The sequence below is a fragment of the Grampus griseus genome (assembly GCF_964374135.1).
Source record: "Grampus griseus genome assembly, chromosome: 14".
In the NCBI taxonomy this organism is placed as follows: Eukaryota; Metazoa; Chordata; class Mammalia; order Artiodactyla; family Delphinidae; genus Grampus; species Grampus griseus.
In genome coordinates, this window is record NC_139008.1 from 75,501,768 (window position 1) to 75,523,844 (window position 22,077).

Sequence of the window (22,077 nt, forward strand, 5' to 3'; positions counted from 1 at the left end):
CCACCTGCCAATGCAGGGGACATGGGTTCGTGCCCCGGTCCGGGAAGATCCCACATGCCGCGGAGCGGCTGTGCCCGTGAGCCATGGCCGCTGAGCTTGTGCGTCCGGAGCCTGTGCTCCGCAACGGGAGAGGCCACAACACTGAGAGGCCCGCGTACCGCAAAAAAAAAAAAAAATTTCTCTAAAAAAGCATGTTTGCAGGATGACTGTTAACCTGTCTATATTGTAAATAGTTTGCCCAGTTTCTTTTTTTTTAATAAATTTATTTATTTTTGGGTGCGTTGGGTCCTCATTGCTGCATGCAGGCTTTCTCTAGTTGCGGCGAGCGGGCCTCTCATTGAGGTGGTTTGTCTTGTTGCGGAGCACGAGCTCTAGGCGTAAGGGCTTCAGTAGTTGTGGCATGCGGGCTCTGTAGTTGTGGCTCACAGGCTCTAGAGCGCAGGCTCAGTAGTTGCGGCGCATGGGCTTAGTTGCTCTACGGCATGTGGGATCTTCCTGGACCAGGGCTTGAGCCCATGTCCCCTGCATTGGCAGGTTCATTCTTAACCACTGTGCCACCAGGGAAGTCCATCCAGTTTCTTTTTAGTGGGGGCTTGTTTATAGTTTTGTTCTTCAGTTTAAAAATGTTTGTGTTTTCAAAACCAGGATTATGAGATAAAGAATAAGTGGGGACTGACTTGAATAGTCAGGAAAGGTTTTTCTGGAGAGATGACATGTAAGCTGACACCTGAAGGATGAGAAAGAGCTAGCTAGGCAAACAGCCTAGGGAAAGAACAATCCAGAAGAGGTACAGCTAACTCAAAGTTGCTTAGGCAGGAAAGAGCTTGCGGGTTCTAGGAAGTGGCTGAGGTTGGTGAGAACAGAGAGGGAGCCGTGTGAGATGACGTTGGGGGAGGTACATGGAGGCTAGGTTCTACAAAGCCGTCTTAAGAGTTTGGACTTTTTCTGTGTATTGGGAAGCCATGGAAGGATTGTAAGCAGGGTAAGGATGAGACCAGTTTTCCTTTTTTGTTGTAATTTTTATTTTTCAGCAAAGTAATCCATTTTTAATTTAAAAATAAAATGATAGGAAAATATGCTTACTGAAGAACCACAGTTCCTTTGCCCCACTGGGAGATGGTGAAACTCACCTCTTTATTTTGGTAATATTTCTAAGAAATATGACTGTGCGGCTATTTCTTTATCAACTTCAGTCTGTATCTATTGATTTCCAGATATGATAGTTGACTACGCGTTTGTAGTCCCTTATCTGAGAACCTTGACATCAGATATGCTTTGGAATTGAGGAATTTTTGGATCTTAGAAGGGTGAAATTGTGCATGGGACCATATATTACAACATACTCCTGATAGAGTTTCGAGCAATACTGTAATTTTTGGGCAATAGCCTGTGATCAAACATGCTAATACTTGTACAGCAAAATACATAATCACACTAAGTGGGATATTACAGAGATTATGTGTTGCTTCGTACAAGTTCAGGCCAGGTTTTGCTGTTAAATGCATTTGGCACTAATGAAAAATTGTTAGTCTTTTTTAAAGAATTAAAAATTTTTTGGAATTTTAGGTAAGAAATTATGGATCTGTATTTATACCCCCTTCCTCTAGTACGCACCCTCACACCCATACCCTCTACATACGCGTGGGCACATGCATTCTCTCCCCTCAAGGTGACTATGTCCCTTGTTTTTAAATAAATAGGTACCCCATATTTACATCATTTTGGCTCATTGCTGAGCCAGGTGTAGTTACATAGGCTTTTGTTTTGGGTTTGTTTGTTTGAGTTAATTGCCTTGTCTTTTTATTTGCTTTGTTTTCTACATACTTACTGCTAAAAGTTTCTCTTACTTTTTTCTTCTTCTTCACGTGGTCAGACACATTAGATAATTCCTCAGTTCTTTCTCTCCCTGTTATAGTTCCATGTCCCTCTGTTTAACTCTGCCCTTTTGAGCCTGCTCTAGAAATTAATAATTGTCACTCTTCTCCTGTGTTGGATCCTCAGTTTCCTGAATCTCAAGTCATTTTCTTTCTTGATTTACTCCTTTGTTTGCTGAAACAAAATTTCTGTTAACTTCTCTGTCCTTGCAAGTTTTGGGTCCTTCTGTGTTTGAAAATGTCTTTATTCCACCCCACTGCACCTCTGGCTGCCGTGTATTAAATTCTAAGTTGAAAGTAATTTCCTCTTAGAATTTTGAAAGAGTAGTTCCATAGTTTTCTGGCATCCAGTGTTGCCGTTGAGTCGTACTGCAGTCTGATGGCTGAGGGCTCCCCCGGTCTGTAGTCAGCCTCCTAATTAGCCCCCTGTCTGGGCGCCCTCCCTGACCTTCTGCTCTCCCCAGTGGAGTGCTGCCTTGGCTCCATGCGAGACATTGACTCAGTTCTCAGGTGGGTTTTCTCTGCAGGCACATGGGTCTCAGTTTTTCTGCTGTGTTGAGTTGCTTACTCCTCCCTACACTTTCTGTCTTCCAGATGCCTGTTGAAATTTTTTATCTTGTTTCCTTCAGTATTGTCTTTTTTTTTGGATAAATACTACCTTTTAACTTTTTGCTGTCATTTTATCAGGGTTAGCAAGAAAGAGTATATTATGGTGTGATTACTTTATAAACAGAAATCTCAGATTGCCGTCTGGAGTAGGGAATTGGTATTATGGCACAGAGCAGACGCACAGATGGCAGGGAGATGTCTTGGGAAGGGTCATGGCAACAGAATGAAAAGAAGGGAAGGCCATGCGACATGTCACGGAGGAAAAGCTGACAGGACTTGCGCCCTGTCTGCACACATATGCACTCACAGTTGGGAAGGGAGACTGAGGAATCGGAGTTGCTGGCGTTTAGCTCTGGGTGAATGGTGTTACCATCTATTGTGATGCAGGGAAGATTGGAGAAGAATCGGGTTTTTTCTTTTTTTTGTGGGAGGGACTGTTGATAATCACGCCTTCTGTTCTCTACATGTTAAGTTTGAGATGCCCAAGACGTCCAGGTAAAGATGTTGAGCACTCTTAACTGTATGAGCACAGTTAAGAGTCCGAGGCATTGGAGCTGGAGAAAGAAACTTGGCAGTTGTCACCAGTGGCTGAGGAGACCGAGTAGAAAAGGTAGCGAGAGGAAAGAAGAGGGCCTAGGGCGGATGAACTCTTAACATTCCTCCAAGGAAAGGCCCGAGATGGGGGAGAAAATAGAGAATGGTGTCACGGTCACCGCGGGGTGAGGTGTGCTTTAGGATGAGACTTGGTGAAGTGTCAACTGCACACTTGGCATCCTGTGCTGTGCCCGAGGATGAGGAGTTAAAGGTGGATGCAGCACCTGCCTGGCTCTTCTTGTCTGAACATGGCAGGCTCTCCCCTCCTTCAGAGTGTTTATTTTTACTTCTTTTTCTGCTGGACATTGCTTTGTATGCATGGTTAGCACATAGAGAAGTGATACCTGGCATGTAACACACTTAATAAATACTTGTTGAGTTAATAGGTTTCTTTCTCCTTCTCACGTACAAATAGTGGATGACTGACCACCTTTAGGTTATTTATTTATTTATTTATTTAGTTTTGGCTGCGTTGGGTCTTCGTTGCTGTGCACGGGCTTTCTTTAGTTGGCAGTAAGTGGGGGCTACTCTTCGTTGAGGTACGCGGGCTTCTCATTGCGGTGGCTTCTATCATTGCAGAGCATGGGCTCTAGAGCGCAGGCTCAGTAGTTGTAGCGCACGGGCTTAGTTGCTCTGCGGCACGTGGGATCTTCTGGACCAGGGCTTGAACCCATGTGCCCTGCATTGGCAGGCGGATTCTTAACCACTGCGCGCCACCAGGGAAGCGCCCCACCTTTAGGTTTTGCTCATGTGGTGAATACACCTCAGGGGACATGGGCTGTTGTTGATTTACCTGTCTCTACTAAACTCGCCTCTTGCCACCTTCAAAAGCATTCTTGTGCAGATTACATGAGAATTCATTGATCACAGTGATTTTCATTGATTTATTTTACACTTGGCATGGGAGGTCAATGTTGGTACAGAAATCTTGTCTGGAACAAATAGTATTTCTCCAGGTACTCAATACGTCGTAGATATTTGGCTCAGAAAATATTTGAGTGTCTCCCTGCGTGAGACCCTGTGCTCCGTAAGCACTAGGGCACAGCTATTAAAAGATGGTTTGGTGTCTGGTCTCATGGAATTTAAGACAATAAATTTGATTTCGCTTTTGGAATTCTGCAACGTCATCGTTCACATATATTGACTTATATTTTTCACCTTCTTTAGAGCATTGTATTTCTGTTGGTTTCCCACGTGTACTTTACTATTCATTTATGTGTTTGATGTTTAGGGACAAGCTTTGGAGTCCAAACAGGATGCTTTCCAAGGTCAAGAAGCGGCAGTAATGATGGAGCAGAAGGCAGCCTTATATGGGCAGACGTACCCGACACAGGGGCCTCCAATGCAAGGAGCCTTTAATCTTCCGGGACAATCACCACCTTTTAACTCAATGATGAATCAGATGAACCAGCAAGGAGGTTTTCCTCTCCAAGGAATGCACCCTCGGGCCAACATCATGAGACCCCGGACAAACACTCCCAAGCAACTTAGAATGCAGCTTCAGCAGAGGCTGCAGGGCCAGCAGGTAACCAGTCACATGCCCGAAGCAGCTTTCCCTTTGGCCTCCTCCTCTTTCATTTGTTTTTGGACTGTGTTCTTTCAGGGCTCTTGCCACTGGCTCTCTATCCCCCGTCAACCGAAGAAATTCCTTTCGTTTTCATTTCTGTTAACATTTTACTTGTATGGATGGTTCCTTGCTAGGGAGTGGTTGTACTAGAGTTGGATACCTTTCTATAAGAATATTCTATTGTACAGGTTGAAAAATAAACAATGTCCGAGAGGATTGCTCTTGGGGGAGAAGAGGTTTCTTGATGGCTTTGTAGTCTTAGAGGTAGATAATTTCTATTATTAAGAGTCCTTAATGTTAATAGCCAGATGTTGAAACCTTATTGATTTGAGCAGAAACCTCTGAGTAAGGAACCTTTTGAGTAAGGAACCTCTGCTTTCTAGATGTGTTATACAACTTGAGCTCTTTTAATATTTTTTTTTCCGTTTCCTTTGTAACACATTTTAAAAAATTTATTTAAAAAAAATTTATTTTTATTTTGTATCTTGAGTGCACTGAGTTCTTAAATGTGGGGGGATCGAACCACATAAGCAGATGAGTGAATTGAGAATCCAGTGAGCTGGAGACCCTTCCAGTGTATTAATGTTCCTAAAAGCGTAGGTACTCAGGAAAGCTGTGTTAATGCGTTCATGGTATCATTTTTTACCATTTCTTTCCACTAAAAATTACCCAGGAAAAGGTAGCAGAAGTAGTTTTTTCCAGTGTTACCTTTGATCAAATTAAAGCTATTTCCCCAATAGCCTAAGTAATCCCAGAGAAAATCTGACTTTATAAATTCTTTGAGTTCCTGCTGAAGACATTCTTTAAGCTGCAGAATTGCACTTTCACTTTTCTTCCTGTTGCTGAACATGAAGGCCACACATGCCAGCCCAGGGCTTTCCAGCACCAACCTTTTTGAAATGTGAAAGTGTGCTCTTCAGCTTAGCCATGACTTAGCCCGGTTAATGGGTTCAGAGGTGTCTTCATGACCTCGCTGGGTGGTGCCAAGGGTGTGGACAGCTGTTTGGGCTCATTAACGTGCTCCACTTGCATTCTAACCACCCTGTCTCTCCCCAGTTTTTGAATCAGAGCCGTCAGGCACTTGAAATGAAAATGGAAAACCCTACTGCTGGTGGGGCTGCGGTGATGAGGCCCATGATGCAGCCTCAGGTCAACTCCCAGGTGAGAATAAGTCTCTCCGTGTTCAGGGCTGAATGCCCCGCATAGGGCTTGGCCCATGCTTGACTCTCAGTAAATGTTTATTAAACAAAGACAGTACATAATCCCAAATTTCTTGGGTAAGAACCCATCCCACGGTCCCATCACACTTTTTCTTCCCTTTGTCTCTCCTACTGGTAACTAGGAAGAATCAGAGGAAGAGAGGTTCTTTTATTAAAAAACACGGATTCATGTTTTTAAAGTTAGTTCCCCGGGGGTGAGGTGGGATGAATTGGGAGACTGGGATGGACATATATACACTATTGATACTGTGTATAAAAAAGATAGCTAATGAGAACCTGCTGTATAGCTCAGGGAGTTTTGCTCAGTGCTCTGTGGTGACCTAAATGGGAAGGAAATCCAAAAAAAGAGGGCATATATGTATACATATAGCTGCTTCACTTTGCTGTACAGTAGAAACTTAACAGAACATTGTAAAGCAACTGTACTCCAGTAAAAATTAATAAAAAAATTAATTCCCTTTGTGATCAGTTGCTGTGTTGTGAAAACAGCTACCATTTACTTTTCAGGAATTGAAAATAACAAATCTGTAAACTTTTTTCTGTTCCTGGATTGTGAAACCACCTGCTCACTGCGTAGAATTTGAAATTATAAGAAGTATAAAGAAGAAAATAAATAATTTATAATCCCACTCTCAGTGACAGCCTCTGAGATGACCTGATTTCCCCTAGTGGGAGGAATGCTGTTAAAGTTCTGTCTGCCCCCAGCGCATGGTGGACACTATATTAAGGCATTTCCTTAGTGTGCACAAGGCAGATGACTACACGAAAATCCCTACTGTGGTTTGAAATACTGTTAAACGACAACAATTCTGAAATGCCTAGTTTTTGCTGTTAGACCTACTCGGAAGTACCGATACCTATATATTTTCTTGATAGTCAGATCTCCTGTATAAGCTGAGCTAGGATGCTTTCCAAAAAGAGGATAAATGTTTGCTTTTTATCCTGGGTGATGATCTCTCCCAGCTGGCAAATCAACAGGTCAGCTTCCTTGTTCAGTGCTTTGATCCCGTCACCTCCTTACCCTTCACCTCTTCTGTCAGAAGGTTTAGAGAGACTACAAGAGCTTCTGGGGTGGATTCCTGCTTCTCTGAGTATAACCCCATCCCTTTGCTTTGTTTTTGGCTTCTCTTTTTGTTTCTCCCCCAAACATAGTCTCATTCCTGCCCCTTTTCTTCTTGCTGTTTTATTTCATAGTTTTTGAAGTTTGTCCTCAAATTCTACTCCTAAATGTTCTCTCACTTTGAGGAATGTTTTCTAACTATGTCAAAGCCCGATGACTTTTCTGCTTTCGTCCCCTAGCCCCCAGTAATTTCCAGGTCCCTGTTCTCCCCCAACGCTCATACCCACACCAAGCCAGAAAGCCTTTACCATAATGAGAATTGTGCCTTTCCTTTTTTGTAATTATATAGAAAGGCATTGGGTGTTTTTTCTCTCTGATACCTCGTGTCATGGGGGCACTGTATGTATGAAATTGGCTAGCTCTTGCCACGTGTGTGTAATTGCGTTCTTTCTTGGGTGTTAGCAGGGTTTCCTTAACGCCCAGATGGTCGCCCAGCGCAGCAGAGAGCTGCTGAGTCATCACTTCCGACAGCAGAGGGTGGCGATGATGATGCAGCAGCAGCAACAGCAGCAGCAAACCCAGGCCTTCAGTCCACCCCCTAACGTGACTGCGTCCCCCACCATGGACGGAGTCCTGGCAGGGCCTGCCATGCCACAAGCTCCACCCCAGCAGTTTCCATATCCACCAAATTATGGTAAATTTGTCAGGGATGATAACGTCTTCCTCAAAGTAACATTCCTACGGACGTAAGAGTCACTAGGTCTGTTGTAGATTAAAAGCAAATGCTATTCACTCTCTTTTATTTCACAAGAGAAACAAAATTAATTAAAAAATAACAGAGCAAAAATGTCTACTGCAGTGCACAGATGATTGTCACTGAGGTAGATGATCTATCATAGTTCAGGTTTTTTCCCACCAGGTCTTGTTTTTACAGTTCCCCACATCTTAATTTGGAAGAAAGACTTACCAGGTCCTGTCCAGTACGTCCCAGCCTAGTAGAACTCTGCCATCTCCGAACAGTGAGAGCAATGCACTGTGTGGGCTTTTTGAGTTCCTTTTCTTGGTGGCTTGGACATATTAATTACAGTCATACCTTTGTGAGGTTCCAGGAGCATGATGGGAGTGGGGCTAGAGGTATCTGTTACAGAGATGACATTTGAGGATGCATCCCTATCAGCTGGGGACACAGCTCTTTGCCCTCTAAAGGGGGATGGAGTGAGGAGCAGCGTGATACGGTGTCCTTTTTATACAGAAAGCTCACTGAAGTAACTGCCCTTCGGGGGATCCACACAGCGTGCATCTCTGTAGTAAGCCTGGCTCTAGTTGTCACCTTGGTGAGAAGCAAGAATTACTGGCAGGCAGCATCTTTATACCTTATACTTAACACATTCCCCCACCTTTAAAAAAGAACCTCAAGTTACTATAGAAAGCTGATATTCTAAGGAGGTAGCATTTGAGCATTGTAATTTCTTTCTCTTCTTCTTTCTTTTTTAAAGGGATGGGACAGCAGCCAGATCCAGCCTTTGGTCGAGGGCCTAGTCCTCCCAGTGCGATGATATCATCAAGAATGGGTCCCTCCCAGAATCCCATGATGCAGCACCCTCAGACCGCACCCATGTATCAGTCCTCGGAAATGAAGGGCTGGCCATCAGGAACCCTGACCAGGAACAGGTGAAGAACAGGGAATTTTTTTTTTTGGCTGGGCGGCTTGGCTTGCGGGATCTCAGTTCCCTGACCAGGGATTGAACCCAAGCCCATGGCAGTGAAATTGCAGAGTCTTAACTACTGGACTGCTGGGGAATTCCCAGAATAGGGACTTCATAAAAGTCGGCCACATTCTAGTGCCAGAAGTTCAGGGAATTAGTCTCTGTGTTTCTCAGCCAAGCCTGTTTGGGTGGGGAGCGCAGAGGTCCTAGGCTTACGTTAGAGAGTGTGTGATTTGGCTCATCTATTTTGAGAAGCCTTCCTACTGTGCTCATCTCCATGAGGGTAGTGAGTACAGAGAGCTGTGAAAGATAGAAGGCAGGCTGTCAGAGCTTTCTTGCCCATGTTCTCTGCTTGAGTACAGCGACATTGACAAAATTGCGGTAGTCTCTGTGTGCATGTCCTGTGTTATGAAAATGACCCAAGAGGTAATTTCCCACTTTCTTTACAGCTCTTTTTCCCAGCAGCAGTTTGCCCACCAGGGGAATCCTGCAGCGTATAGCATGGTGCACATGAATGGCAGCAGTGGTCCCATGGGACAGATGAACATGAACTCCATGCCCATGACTGGCATGCCGATGGGTCCTGATCAGGTACGGGGTGGGGGGATCTGTTCCTTACCTTTCTCAAAAAATTTTTCCTGTTCTCTGGAGAGAACCAAAGCCTCAACTGTAATGTTAAAGGTCCTAGGTAGATTTTAAACTTGGATGTATAACTTAAAAATATATGTAATAATTGAAAAAACTTTTGGTTTGAAGGCATTGGGCCAGTTGATACTTTCAGAAATGTGGGATCTAAGAACTGAATCAGTCAGCCAGAGCCATGTTGGAAGCCATCAGTGTAGACATAACGGATTCTTTTCTGTTGGGCAAAGTGTGTGTTTTACTCATGTTACTTCTGGTTGCCAACAGAAATATTGCTGACGTCTCTACACCAGGACCTCCAAGGAAATCACTGTACAAATGACACTGCACTAGGATTATTGGGAGTAAAGAATCATTGTCTAGGCGCCCAGCTTTGAAGGAAGGACCAGCTTTGATCCCCATCAAGGGTATTTCAAGTGATGTCATTTGAGCAGGCAGGACTGGATTTTAAGCTGAAGCGTGATATCTACCTGTTATTTTTCCCTCCTCCTATGTATCATGGTGTTTAAAACAAATATTTTTGGCGTTCTGCCTTTTCAGGATGTGATTCTGGAGGTACGGAGTGTTACTGATCACAGAACTGTCCGGTGTCAGAAACTTTTTTCTGCTTGGCTATCCAAAGTCTTTGGAAAAAATGTAGGTGGGCCAGAGAACATTGGAGAAATCAAGAGATTAGAACATCCGGTTTCTTGATAGTTGCTGTATTGGGTGAAGCGCATGGTCCCAACCTCGAGTGTTTTTGTCACTGTCAGGTTCTGTCCCGGGAGTGGGCATTTCCAAGTTCTCCCTTAAGGATGGTGTTGAGTTGCTCTGACCCTACTCTTGGTTGTCCTAGGCTTTTTCCTAAATAGCATTTTTATCTGCCCCTAATGTCCTGTAATACTTCACCTCCAGGAATTGTCCTTGGTGTCAGATGGCATCGCAGAAGGGAAAGTAGATGACAGTATTTAATTGCAGCAGTCAGTGGCAATTTTTCGTATGCTAATGTGCAGCGGAGTGCACTTTATTTAAAAAGTAATGGATAAATGCAATATTCTCGAGGTCTTGAGGAACGGTGAACCACATACCTAGTTTTTGTCTAAACTAATCTGTTGGACAAGAACTATGATTTTTGTTGTTGTTGTTGTTGAAAGTACTGGTTTCACCCTTTGCCTATATGGTAGAGCAATAATGCTTTTTGAAAATAAACTGCAGAAAACCCAAGGCCAGGTACTGCATTCTGAATCAGAATTTCGCAGTGTTTCTGTGAATAGAATTTCTTTTGTAAATATGACCTTTAAGATATTGTATTATGTAAAATATGTATATACCTTTTTTTGTAGGTCACAACAACTCATTTTTACAGAGTTTGTGAAACTAAATATTTAACGTTGATTTCAGTAAGTTCAGCATGGTGAGGTTACCAACAGAAGTCATCCCCTGAATTTGGTGGCCTGGGGGATGGGGCAGTGGCCAACAGCTTTTCCTTGCCCCCAGCCTGAGATGCCTCGCTTGTTTTCAGTCTCTTAATCTCAGTGCTTTTTAAAGAGATCATTTAGATGTAGACATTTAAATTTTTAAAAAAAATTTCTCTACCAGAACTAAGCACTTTGTTAATTTTGGGGGAGAGAATAGATACGGGGAAATAAACTTTAAAAAAAAACCCCAGATATCAAGGATTTTAAAAGATCAAGCAATTTGATTTCAAAGAAGAATCTTGGATTTTAAGCAGTCCATAAATTAAATGGCAGTTCGTGGTATTTTCTTTTAAAAAGTGAATATGTTGTCTTCTCATCCATTTTAGGAGTGCTCTAAGGTTTTGGTTGCTAGGACCTGAGTCCCACATTGAGATCCCAGGCGTAGAATCCTCAGTGTGTGGTTCCTGGTGTCTGCTCAGCTTGTCTTGTCCTTCCACTACTGTGATGTTTTCCCACGAGAATTGGAGGAGTAGCATCATGGTTATTTCCTAAGGAGTTCGGTCTCCATAGCAGCCAGTTTCATGCGATTCAGAGCCGAGGTCTGACTGGGCGCCTTTGCATTCCCTCCCTGCTCTGCCCCCACCCCTTTCTGCTGCTGCCACTTGTCGGTTGGGAATAGGGAAGAAAGTCAAGTTTAATTCCCTTTACCTGGTTTACTTTATCAGGTTCAAACAGTTGAATGAAATTGGGTTTTTGGACTAGCTATGAATTTCAAATGTCTGTGAGCCTTGGTGTCGTTTCCTAGCAATAACTGAGAGCCAGTTAAAATTTTTTCACACGTTTAGCCAATATTTGTAGGTGTCTCTGAAGGTGAGATCATTTAATTTCTTTGACCTATGAGTAAGTGAAACCTGTGTTTCCAGAACCACCACTAGAGTGGAGTTGAGTTTCACACTCCCCCCACCTGGTTAAAAACAAATCTAAGATTATAAATCCATCAGCTTCCATCCGAGTGGCCTGTACTTTTTAGGTAACACATCCTCTGGTCTGGAGACGGAGGCAGAGCTGAATGAGAGTCTCTGTCTTTTTAAACACAGTTGTATCAGATGTACTGAACCCTTCTTGTTGAAGTCACACGTGTGTGGGAGAAAGAGAATGGTGCTCTTACCCTTTCTTGACTTTTAATTAAAAACAAAAAGTTTTGTGATTCTTTTCCTCAATCAGTCCTGACTCCAGGCTAAGTGGAAGGCAGCACCCCCTTTTTATATGGAAGAAAAATGAAGTTTATTATAAGTTTTTATATTTTCTACTTGTTCATTTTATTGGTGCAAATTGAGATTTTGTTTCCTTTTAATAGATGCAGTCTTTGAGATAATTTGTTGTTTTTACCTTTATTCCCGTTTTATCTTTTTCGGATAATTCTCTTTGTACTCCTCTGCCTACCTCTCCTCACTCCTCCTCCCCTCACCCCCACCACTTTTTTAAACCTTAGTATCTGTTGGGTGAACAGTGTAAGTAATGTTTTCATCTGCTTTTAGAATGTGAGATATTTCCAGTACCTACTTTTTTGCTGAATCCAAAGATATATAAATATAAATATATATATATTTTATAAAGATCAAAATGATATAAAGGAGATACGTTTCTTCCTTTAAAAAAACAAATAGAAATCCATTGTTAACGTTCATATTATGATGCCACTTTTCTAAACTGTGCATCTTGATGGAAAGGTGTAAATATCAATCAATAGGACTGCTTAATCAGTATTTAATATCTAAGGTGAGTTGGGGATGTATAGGGGCGGGGTACTACAGAACATAGCTGGCTTGCTGTCCTACAAATTCCTTGATCCATAGACAGATGCAGCTGGAAAGTAAACAGAATGGATTGCCAGCTACCCATATGCCTGTCCAGTTCCCTTTTTATTTGCAGAATCCGTGCATTTGTTCACAAGTGGGAAGTTCACAGGAGTAAAACCTCTTGGGTAGGTGAACTCTCCCCTGCTGCAGAGGAGCAGGGCTGTTATGTGGCCCCGAGGCAGACTGTTTCATCGTGAGCAGGCTGTTCTCCTTTTCCTTCCTTCTCTTTCTTTCTCTCGTTCCAATATTTGGAATTTTGAAGAAGATGGACATGTCATTCTGAGAGCAATATTTAAATTCTCAGGAATTGACTTACAGTGTTGAGAATGAATTCACTTTCAATTTTACATTAAATGTTGTTTTTAAAAAATATAAACCACACTGCAAAGAATCCAAACCACGTGGGATAACTTATGAGATGGTTGAGTGGTAAGCTGTGACTCCTTTGTTGATCATTTTGGACGTCATTGTAAATAAAGGTTTCTATTTAAAATTGAAGGCTGAGAGTGTGCCACTTTTTTTTTTTTAAATCCCAAGAAATCCTATTTCAGATAATAGTAGCAGTTTCTGTGAGGCTAAGAGAAATCTGGAAAGCATGGCCCTGTTCTTACACGAGGTAAGTGCTTGGGGGTCATGTGTTAGGGAGAAACGTGCTGGGCCAGGTGATGGCCGAAGTTCCTCCTCCTCCCAGTCTAGCGTTCCGACAGCTACCTTTACCCGTTGGACTACCCAGTATACGACGCAGGGCTGGATGAGGTGAGTTGCTTTGCAGTTGGTTAATACTTTTATAAAAGTGGGGTCCTAAAGCTGGTGTGATATGACACTTACCTTTGAGGTCCCTGAAGTATGGTAAATTCTAGTCAATTTATAACCACGTATTCCCTTTTAAAAAACCATCTAAACCCATGGTGTCTCCTTCCAAAAAGGTGTTGACTGGTGGTATCTTGAATGCTTTTTAACTAAAAAAAACCAAACACACCCAAAAGACTCTAAGAGTGGCCTTTTAGAAAATGTCAAAGGTTCCCTCATACCACCTGCTGGTCACTGGCTGGGGTTTTCAACGTTGTTTGACAATACTTAGACTACAAAATTTCTTTACAAATACAGTTTTATTAAAACTTGGGACATACATCAACTTCGTGTCTTTGCAGGACTTTAAAAAACATCAGTTCTGGGACAGATAACAAAGGAATCCTGGGAGAAATGGCATCTGGTCAGAAGAGGAAAGTCTACAACTGCACGGGCTTTTCTTTTACATGGGCCACAGCGTTTATTGACACCACCACTCTTGAAAATTGGGCTTTCTTATTAGTCAAATCCCCCTAAAAGTTCCCGAGCTGGTTACATGTAAATAGTCACATATATACAGTGAAGTCAGTTTCTTCAGAGGCAGCCAGGGTTCTAGTGTGAAGTATAAATTTATGACTTTTGTGCTGTTGACTCATTGTGAAACTCGGTCACCATTTCCTGCCTCTGTCCTGCTTCCTAGTTCCTTCTTTGTGAACGGCCAAAAGAATAAGAGGATTTAAAACAGGGTGGTTCTTACCCTGTGCTTTAAAAAAATTCCAGTGACTTTCACCCTTGGGGAAAATTTCCAAGAAAACCTCTCTGTTGTTCTTCCCTTGTGAGCCTCTCAGAGAGGGTTAGTGGTGACCTTTTGATATGAAAATGCATTTTGTGCAGCTGGTGAGGTATACTCCATAGCAAAAGCAGGGGCAAAAATGGACTCCCAAGTCTCACTACTCCTGGATGCTTCTCTTCCAGAATCTGCCACGTTGACTGAAAGCGAATTCTGTGTGTCTCAGGCTTCTTGGCTAACATCATAGGTCTGCTGGAAGTCATTCAGAGTTTTTCATTGTGCAGGTGATGCCTCTGTTTTTGGAGGTCCATCTCATGCTTCTTAACCTTCCCAGCCTTCCCACAGTTGTCCCCTGTGGAACAAAGCAAACTCATTTACCACGCTGCTTATGGATTTCTTAATTGGTCCTACAGCTGAGTCAGCTTCGCTTCAAGGATGTGGCTGCTGAGAAGGAATATTTCTAGATCCCTCAGGGCTTGCTATCACCTAATCATCTAGATTGTCAGTTGGCTTACAGAGTCAGTGGCTGGCAAAGATGTCATTTAAAGATCTGGATAGGATAGTGGCTAAGGAGAAAGTGAGATATAAAGATCAAGTGCTTTCATTCTGGTAGCACCAAAGAAATGCTTAACTAACTGGCCCATTATTTTTCCTGTTAAAGCCACACAGGTTTATATGCCTATAAAGACAGAAATGAGTAGGCCACAGGTTGCAAATGGCAGCTCACCCAGGGGGCTGGTTGGCCTGCATGGTAACTTCATGTCAGATTAGTTGCCAACATTAACAAATCGTCACACATATCTACGTTTCTGGATTTTCTCGAGGAAGCAGAGGATTCAAATTGCATCCCATTCCATTCTCTTTAGACCAGAGTGACTTCTCCAGGTTGCCACAGCCTCCTGGCCCCTACCAGCCCCTGTTGGCCCTGGAGTTCGTAGCACGGATGTTTTGGAAACTATTCAATGAGGCCACCTTGCCGCTGACACGGTGGACCAAGTAGCACCTCTGCAGCCACAGCCTTCAAGACGCCTGGCACTTAGCTGACTGACATGGTTCTCAGCCTCTCAGGAAGGCCTGGAGCTTACCAAGCACAGATGATGACGTGGAGAACAACGGTGTATTAGACAAAGTATAATCTAGAACATGAAATATATCCAAGTATGTTATTTTATGGGAAAGACTGACATGACTGCTTCCCCTCTTACGGGAACAGATGAGAGGAATAAGTGAGAAAGGGCACGCATGCAGAACAGCCTCGGCAAAACAAAGTGGATCAGGCCAGATGTCGATTGGTAAACTGGTTCCTCAACTCACAGTGATTTGGAAGAAGGTCTCTTCATTTCTGGCCACTTTCGACGCTGAAACTGCCTAAGGTTTCGAGTGTCAAAAGGAGAAAGAGTGTTAACCGTCACCAAGAAAGAAAAAGTGACCCCCAAAGAACTAGACAAAGAAGGTCGCTTAGTGGACACCTATCGCTGGTGGGTGAGCTAGGCCCCTGGCAGACCAGAGAAAGGTAGCATCCCAACCTCACACGTGCAGCCTTGAGGTTAGACTACAGGATGGGCCACCATATGGGGCGACTGTCAGGCTTTAAAAGCAAAAGCAATACCTGTATTGTTCATAGCTTCCTCCATCTTTCAGTCCTAAAGGAGAGAGAAATGCACGACATGGAAGCAGGTAAATAAGGGCAAAAGTGGCACAAACAAGGACAAACTTTATAACTGCCTCTTTTTCTTCTTTAAAACACTTCAGGTTTTTTTGTCACAAACCCATGATGTTGGTAGTGGCTCCTAGACAGAGGGGACTGAATTACCAGGTGAGCTGTCCCTAAGACTCTTGGTAGGTCGCCTACACTCTCGTGGCCTCTTATCGATTTCAGGCTCCTGCTGCAGTCACTCAGCACTGACCTTGGTCATAGCCACATGTAGGCACGGAACACCTATGCTACAGCGGACAGAAAGCCGAGGGCAGCGGGGAGATCCTGAGTGTGGGCTCTCGGCAAATTTCCTAGAGGATGTGGTAGTGTGACCAAGTGCGTGGGCTCTGGACCCAGTCACGTCACTCATCCATAAAACGAGGACAAGCAGATTCACCTCAGAGGCTTGTCGGAGGCCTGTCAGTTAATGCAGGTAAAGCACTCAGCACCCTGGTGGGCTGACAGTGAAGGCACTTATCCTAAAAGTAGCACGTGGTTGGTGAATGTTAGGAAGGTGATATTATAGCTACTGGTGAGAATTCACCAACTCCTGGTGATTCTGGGATCCCTCTTCAGACAGGACCTCCTCCGTCCCCTCCCGTGGTCACCCCGCACCACGCTGGGGCACCTGCTCACCCAGGTCCATGTTCCGGGTCCGGGGGTTACACTGCCTGTAACCCTTGCAGCTCCTCAGCTCCATGAGCTGCACGTGTAGCTGATTGAGGATGTCCCTGTCCAGGGTGTTCACTGCATTCATCAACTGGTTGGAAAAAAGGTAGGTTATCAACGAGGTGAAGACTCGCCCACCCAGCCCCCTTCTACCATCCGGGGGACTGACTTCAGGCAGGTGGGGAGTACAAGGTGTGGAGGGATGGTGAGCTGTACTTCCACAAGAGCTGGGGTTTGGAACAGTTAGAACTACCTTTTGCCTCTAGCCCCACGTGCATGAAATCTCAAAATAAAAACCGTCTCTGTGTACGTCACATTGAACTCCTGGAGCCACTGGTCAGGAAATTTACCAAGCCTGGAAAGAAGCTTGGAACCCAGCCCCGTATTTTTAAGCAGCCTTCCTTCACAGCCCCTCAGGGCCTCTTGATGGAAAAGCAGCCATCTGGCGAAGGGCTGGGTGAGTGACCTTGTCCTTACCTGCTCTGGGAGCCGCTGGTGACCCACTAACCTACCAGCTCTGTCACCCCCTTTTGTAAAATACAGGGATGACCTATCAAAGGAGAAAGACTGCTGGCCTGTACGGTAATTAGAGCAAAACAAGACAATCGAGTTGCTTGCACTTACAAATTGTGTAAAAGATTACTTTCAGACTTTTCTTGAAACATGGAAGACTGGGCAATGCCGAGGCCTTGCTACTGAGAAGCTCTAGCGCTGAAGCTGGGTCGTGACCATCTGTTTCAGAAGGGACACGCACGTTCCAGTCAGCAGGCTCCGTGGCCGCTTCAGTCCCGCATGGATTCAGTTGGGTTAATATAGGGGAAGCGCGGAGTAAGGGCTGCCTGAGTGTTAGTTACCGGCCTGTCGTCTGTAGGGTTTGGCCTGACCCTAAGGACCCCCGAGCCTCCAAAGTTCTAGGCGTCTTCCCAAGATCCCACAAAACCTGCTGGAACCGTGCCAGGTGCGTAAGTTGGAGGGAAGAGGCTGTACCCGGACGCAGGAAGGGCAGATGGCACAGAGTCCCAGCCTTCCTGGTGGCTTCAACTCACTTCTGCTGTCTTAGGGACTCAGTGGGACTTGAAAAACCAGTTATCACTTCCTCGGGGGGCCTACCTGGCAGGGGCCCCATTTCTCCAGCCTGTGTTGTCCGTACCTGGTAGGGGTCTGTGTTGAGATCAAAGTACTCTAGGAAGCCGGTTGCAAATTCACAGAAGAGGAAGTTGTGGGTCTCATTGATGGTCCTCATGCACCAGTACGTGTTGTTGTTGGCGCTGGTGCAGGCGCAGAAGGGCCCCACTGCCAGGGAGGAGAGCACGCCCTGAGCCGGAGAGGCCCTGGCTGCCAGCCCCTTCCTGCCGGAGCACTTGACCCCTGAGGTTGCTGGGGGGCCTGTTCCTGAAAGACCCTCAGGGTCTGTCCAGGAAGCACTCACAAGCTGGGGGCACTGGGGCCCTGGGACCCCCGGGAGGATCCCCCGCCCTGGGCCCGGCTGGCTCACGCGTCCAGAGGGGTGCCGTCTGCCAGTGCTGGTTGTCGTGGGTGAAGCACGTGAGGCCGGGCATGCTGCACGTGTCGTTGTTCTGCAGCCGCCTGAGCAGCTTGCGGAGTTTCTTCTTGCGCTTCTGCTCCCGCAGCAGCCACACCTTGTCCTTCTCCTGCAAACCCTTCCTAGGGGCACACAGGGCCGCACCCCTCACACCTCCCCTGACCCCACCTTGGAGCCTCTTCCTGCCCAGGGAGCCAGGGTCATGGCCCTGGAGGGTTCCCAAAGGGAAGGCCCTTTGCCCAGGTCGCACTGCTGGTCCTTGGCAGGGCTGGGGCCAGACGAGGCTCCTGTCGTCCGACGTTAGCTCCTGCGGCAGCACAGGGCTAGGGCGCTTCCTGCTCACACCCGCTCCTGGGGCCTGTGTCCCGCCCTGCCCTGCAGTAACCCGCTCCGGCCACAGAGGGGCACCCGGACCCCTGCTCGTTGTTGATCTGGCAGTCGGGCCTCTGCGCCTCCCAGGGAAAGGCCAGGACTTGGCTTGTCCTTGTTTGTTTTGGCTTAAGGGAGGGCCGGCCGCCGCTGCCCTTACCTGAACGGATGCAGGCTGGAGCCTTTGTGCTTGAGGCGGCCTTTCTGCTGGGCGTGGTAACTGCAACAGACCCCCAGCCTGGCTTTCAGACACTGTGCCCAAGGCCACACCGTGGGGTGGCTGCGAACTGCGCTTCTCTGGGATCCCCGTTTCTCCTTCTGGGGTGGTGCTGGGAAGGTGCTATCCCCTGAGTGGCAGCCTGCCCAGCTCCTTCCTCCATATGTGACCTGGGAGCCCCCGGCTGAAGGCCTCAGCCAGACAGAAGGTCGGGGTAGAGGCGAGTTAACCAAGTCTGGAGGCTGGGCCTGGCTCTGCGTGGCTTTAGCCTCAGCATCTGCAGTGCCCACCCACCTCACGCTTGCTCAGGGCCAGCCCTGGGGGAACCCGTATTTTGTAAGCCCTTTCTGGAAAGGCAGCAGTGACTATAGTAGCCACTAACCACATGTGGCTATTTCAATTTTAATTAAACTACCAATTCGGTTCCTCGGCTACAGTGGCCGCAGTTCAAATCTCAGTAGCCACGTGTGGTTGGCTGGTGGCTACCATACGGGGCAGCACAGATACAGCTGCTTCCATCACCAGAGAGGTTCTGTTAGACTGCACTGCTCGCGAGTTCAGACCCTTGGGCTGGGGGTTCCCTGAGCTGGTAATGTGGGCCTTGGGCCACGTGGGCCGTTCCCGGAAGGGCAGTCAGCAGAGGCACTTTTCCCTCCCGGGAACAGGCTCCACAATCAAGGGCCTGCCTGTCAGCAGTGCATGAATCTGGGTGGTACCCGAGGGGCGGTGCTTTCTGCCCAGTGGCTGACAACGGGGATCTGAATTATTACTAATTGTCTATCCTAAGCAAGGAGACAGGGATATAAAAATAATGAAAGGAGTCACAGAGGAGGGGATGCTGCATCTCTAGAGTGATCCCGCAAGAGCACTGGGGCCTTCCCGGGGCCTTTCTGCTCCCTCCTCACCTGACTTTGTGACAGTCACATTCTTCTGGCCGCTTTTTCTTCAGGTGACCTCGGACTTCCCTCAGGTTCTTAATTTTGTTCTGCAGGGTCTCGATCTGAGGGAGGGAGCAGAAGAGGAGGCCGTGAGCCTCTGGGGGGCTGGGTCAGCAGGGCTGGCCTGGCGGGGCCTCCCAGCCACTGTGCGCGTCTGTGGGCGCTGGGGGGGGCGGTCCTTGGTTCCACCCGCCGAAGGAACTGTGGGTCATTCTCCTGTCTTGTCCTGTCCGAGAACCCGCTGAGCCCATGGGGGGCTTCAAGGTCTCCCCCCAGGCCTGTTAGAAGGGCTGAGTGTGGTGTGAGCATCTTGTAGATCACAAAGGGGTACGACGTGGCTGTGCTGTTCCCCCCACCCCAATCTGGCAGGAGCTGTCTGTCTGAGGCCAGGACCGACACTGCCGGCCCTGGTGAAGGATTCTGCGGGGCCTCCCTCCCCTGGGCCTGGCTTCCCTGCCTCCGGCTGTGGCTGGTGGCCCCGCCGAGCTCGGGGTCGTGAGAACCCTCCCGGCCCAGACTCCTGTCACCTCGTGGTCAATGTGCAGCTTGTGGTCCTTCCAGGCCTGCAGGGACTTGTACAGGTCCAGGTCGCACTGGACCGTGTCGTTCTCCAGGATGTAGCACCTGTTCGAGAGAAGGGGTCACGTGGGGCCCTCGGGGCGTTGAGGGGGCCCAGGCAGGGGCCCAAGAGATGTGGGCACCCCTGCCAAGGTCCAGCCCCCCCCCCAACCCCCACCCTAGACTCTCACCGATGTGTGACTTTAATGGGGTTGGGGGCTGAGTAGTCCGGAAGGCCCCCGGTGCCACTGAAGTCCCCGCCGTTCCTGTCGTCTTGGTCCTCAGGGGCACCTGGCCAGTGCCGCTTGGTGAGGTTGCGGGGCTGGGACCAGTCGTCCAGGCCGACGTGGTGCCCCTCGACAGCCACTGAGCGGATGGAGCGATTCCGGGCATAGCTGGCCTTGTACTCTGTGGGGTCAGAGGGGTGGCTGGGCTGGGAGGCTGGCCAGGCTCCCTGGGCAGCAGACTCTTGATTCAGACAGGGCTGTGCTCCCAAGCCAGGGCTTCAGTGCTGCCCGAGACTGGGGGGCTCAGGAAACCTACCTACCGGGAAAGTGGGCCCTGGACCCCAGTGGAAAGGACCTCAAGGTGATTCACTTGGGGAAACTGAAGTCCCAGAGCTAAGAAGGAATTGGCCTGAGATAATCTCAAGGAAGAGCTGTGCATAGGTAAACTGCGACATCCACACGATGGAGGATTCGAACACAGAGAACTGAAGCAACAATGCCGACGAATGTTAAAAACACTAATGTGTGAAGGAAGTCAGATACAGAAGTCACACATTGTATGATTCTATTTACACGACAGCCAGGATAGGTGATCCAGCAATTCCACTTCTGGGTATTTATCTGAAGAAAACAAAAATACGAACTCAAAGACATCTGTACCCCCCTGTTCACCGCATTATTTACAATAGCCAAGATATGGAAATAACCTAAGCGTCCACTGATGGATGAATGGATACAGAAGATGTGGCACGTACACAACACACACACACTGGAATATTACTCAGCCATCAAATAGAAGGAGATCTCGCTGTTGGCGACAACAGAGGTGGACCTTGAGGGGATTATGCTAAGCAAAATAAGTCAGAGAACGACAAATAGCATATGATCTCACTTATCTGTGGAATCGCTAAAACCAACCAACCAACCAAGCAAGCTCATAGAGAACAGATGAGTGGTTGCCAAGTGGGGGGGGGGGTGGGGGGTAGGAATGGTGGGCGAAATGGGCAAAGGGGGTCAAAAGGTACAAACTTCCAGTTACAGAATCAGTCAGTCCTGGGGATGTAATGTACAGCATGGTGGCTATAGTTAATAATACTCTGTTGCATATTTGAAAGTTGCTGAGAGAATACGTCTTAATCTCATCACCAGAAAAAAATTTTTTGTAACTATGTTAAGTGGACTTGTTGGCGTGATCATTTTGCAATATATACAGATATGGAATCACAATGTTGTACACCTGAAACTAATGTAACATGTTAATTATACTGCAGTAAAACTCCACAAAACAAGATTAAAAAACCCCATTAATTTGAACTGGGTAAAAAAGAACCAAGCAGCACATTCTCCCAGACAGAAACGGGAGGGGGGGGCTTGGGGAGGTCACTGATCTTCTCAGAGTTTATTTCCCCAGCAGTGAGCTGCATGCTCTCCACAGGGTGGGCAGTGAGGCAGGGCTGAGAGGTATTTTTTCCTAAGCTCTAAGTCACCTATGGAAAACTGAGGGCGTGCAGGTGCTGGGGCTCAGAGCAGGCCACCCCAAGATGCCACAATGGCATATTGATTATTTTGAATTAAAGTTCTTTGAAACACAGCTGGTGGGGAAAAAAATGATATTAAAAAACACTCTGACTCCACCTCTTTCCCCCTGAATGCGGGAACCTCTCCTCGGCCTGCAAATGACCAGGCGGAGGCTCAGCTGGACGGAGGCTGATAGTCAGGATTTGACAGGAGCGATACTTGAGGCCTTTCCCCC

At 46.7% G+C, this 22,077-nt stretch overlaps 2 protein-coding genes across 6 annotated transcripts in view; one reads left to right on the top strand and one right to left on the bottom strand.

Annotated features, from left to right (window-relative positions):
- NCOA3 (nuclear receptor coactivator 3) overlaps positions 1 to 13,026 on the top strand; it is a 123,274-nt gene extending 110,248 nt beyond the window's left edge. For 2 of the 3 annotated variants that reach the window (XM_082670147.1, XM_082670145.1), the window contains 6 exons: positions 4,309 to 4,602; positions 5,701 to 5,805; positions 7,387 to 7,618; positions 8,421 to 8,595; positions 9,080 to 9,221; positions 9,540 to 13,026. In XM_082670147.1, coding sequence (XP_082526273.1) covers positions 4,309 to 4,602; positions 5,701 to 5,805; positions 7,387 to 7,618; positions 8,421 to 8,595; positions 9,080 to 9,221; positions 9,540 to 9,551 — 960 coding nt within the window. In that variant the 3' untranslated portion in view covers positions 9,552 to 13,026. The remainder of the gene's footprint in view (positions 1 to 4,308; positions 4,603 to 5,700; positions 5,806 to 7,386; positions 7,619 to 8,420; positions 8,596 to 9,079; positions 9,222 to 9,539) is intronic. The other variant, XM_082670146.1, reaches the window with a different exon arrangement.
- Positions 13,027 to 13,652: 626 nt separating this feature from the next.
- SULF2 (sulfatase 2) overlaps positions 13,653 to 22,077 on the bottom strand; it is a 148,594-nt gene continuing 140,169 nt past the window's right edge. For 2 of the 3 annotated variants that reach the window (XM_082670576.1, XM_082670577.1), the window contains exons 12-21: positions 20,289 to 20,505; positions 20,067 to 20,163; positions 19,507 to 19,601; positions 18,545 to 18,604; positions 17,968 to 18,137; positions 17,623 to 17,765; positions 16,440 to 16,563; positions 15,717 to 15,750; positions 15,422 to 15,475; positions 13,653 to 14,459 (exon numbers count right to left, since the gene is read on the bottom strand). In XM_082670576.1, coding sequence (XP_082526702.1) covers positions 14,429 to 14,459; positions 15,422 to 15,475; positions 15,717 to 15,750; positions 16,440 to 16,563; positions 17,623 to 17,765; positions 17,968 to 18,137; positions 18,545 to 18,604; positions 19,507 to 19,601; positions 20,067 to 20,163; positions 20,289 to 20,505 — 1,025 coding nt within the window. In that variant the 3' untranslated portion in view covers positions 13,653 to 14,428. The remainder of the gene's footprint in view (positions 14,460 to 15,421; positions 15,476 to 15,716; positions 15,751 to 16,439; positions 16,564 to 17,622; positions 17,766 to 17,967; positions 18,138 to 18,544; positions 18,605 to 19,506; positions 19,602 to 20,066; positions 20,164 to 20,288; positions 20,506 to 22,077) is intronic. The other variant, XM_082670578.1, reaches the window with a different exon arrangement.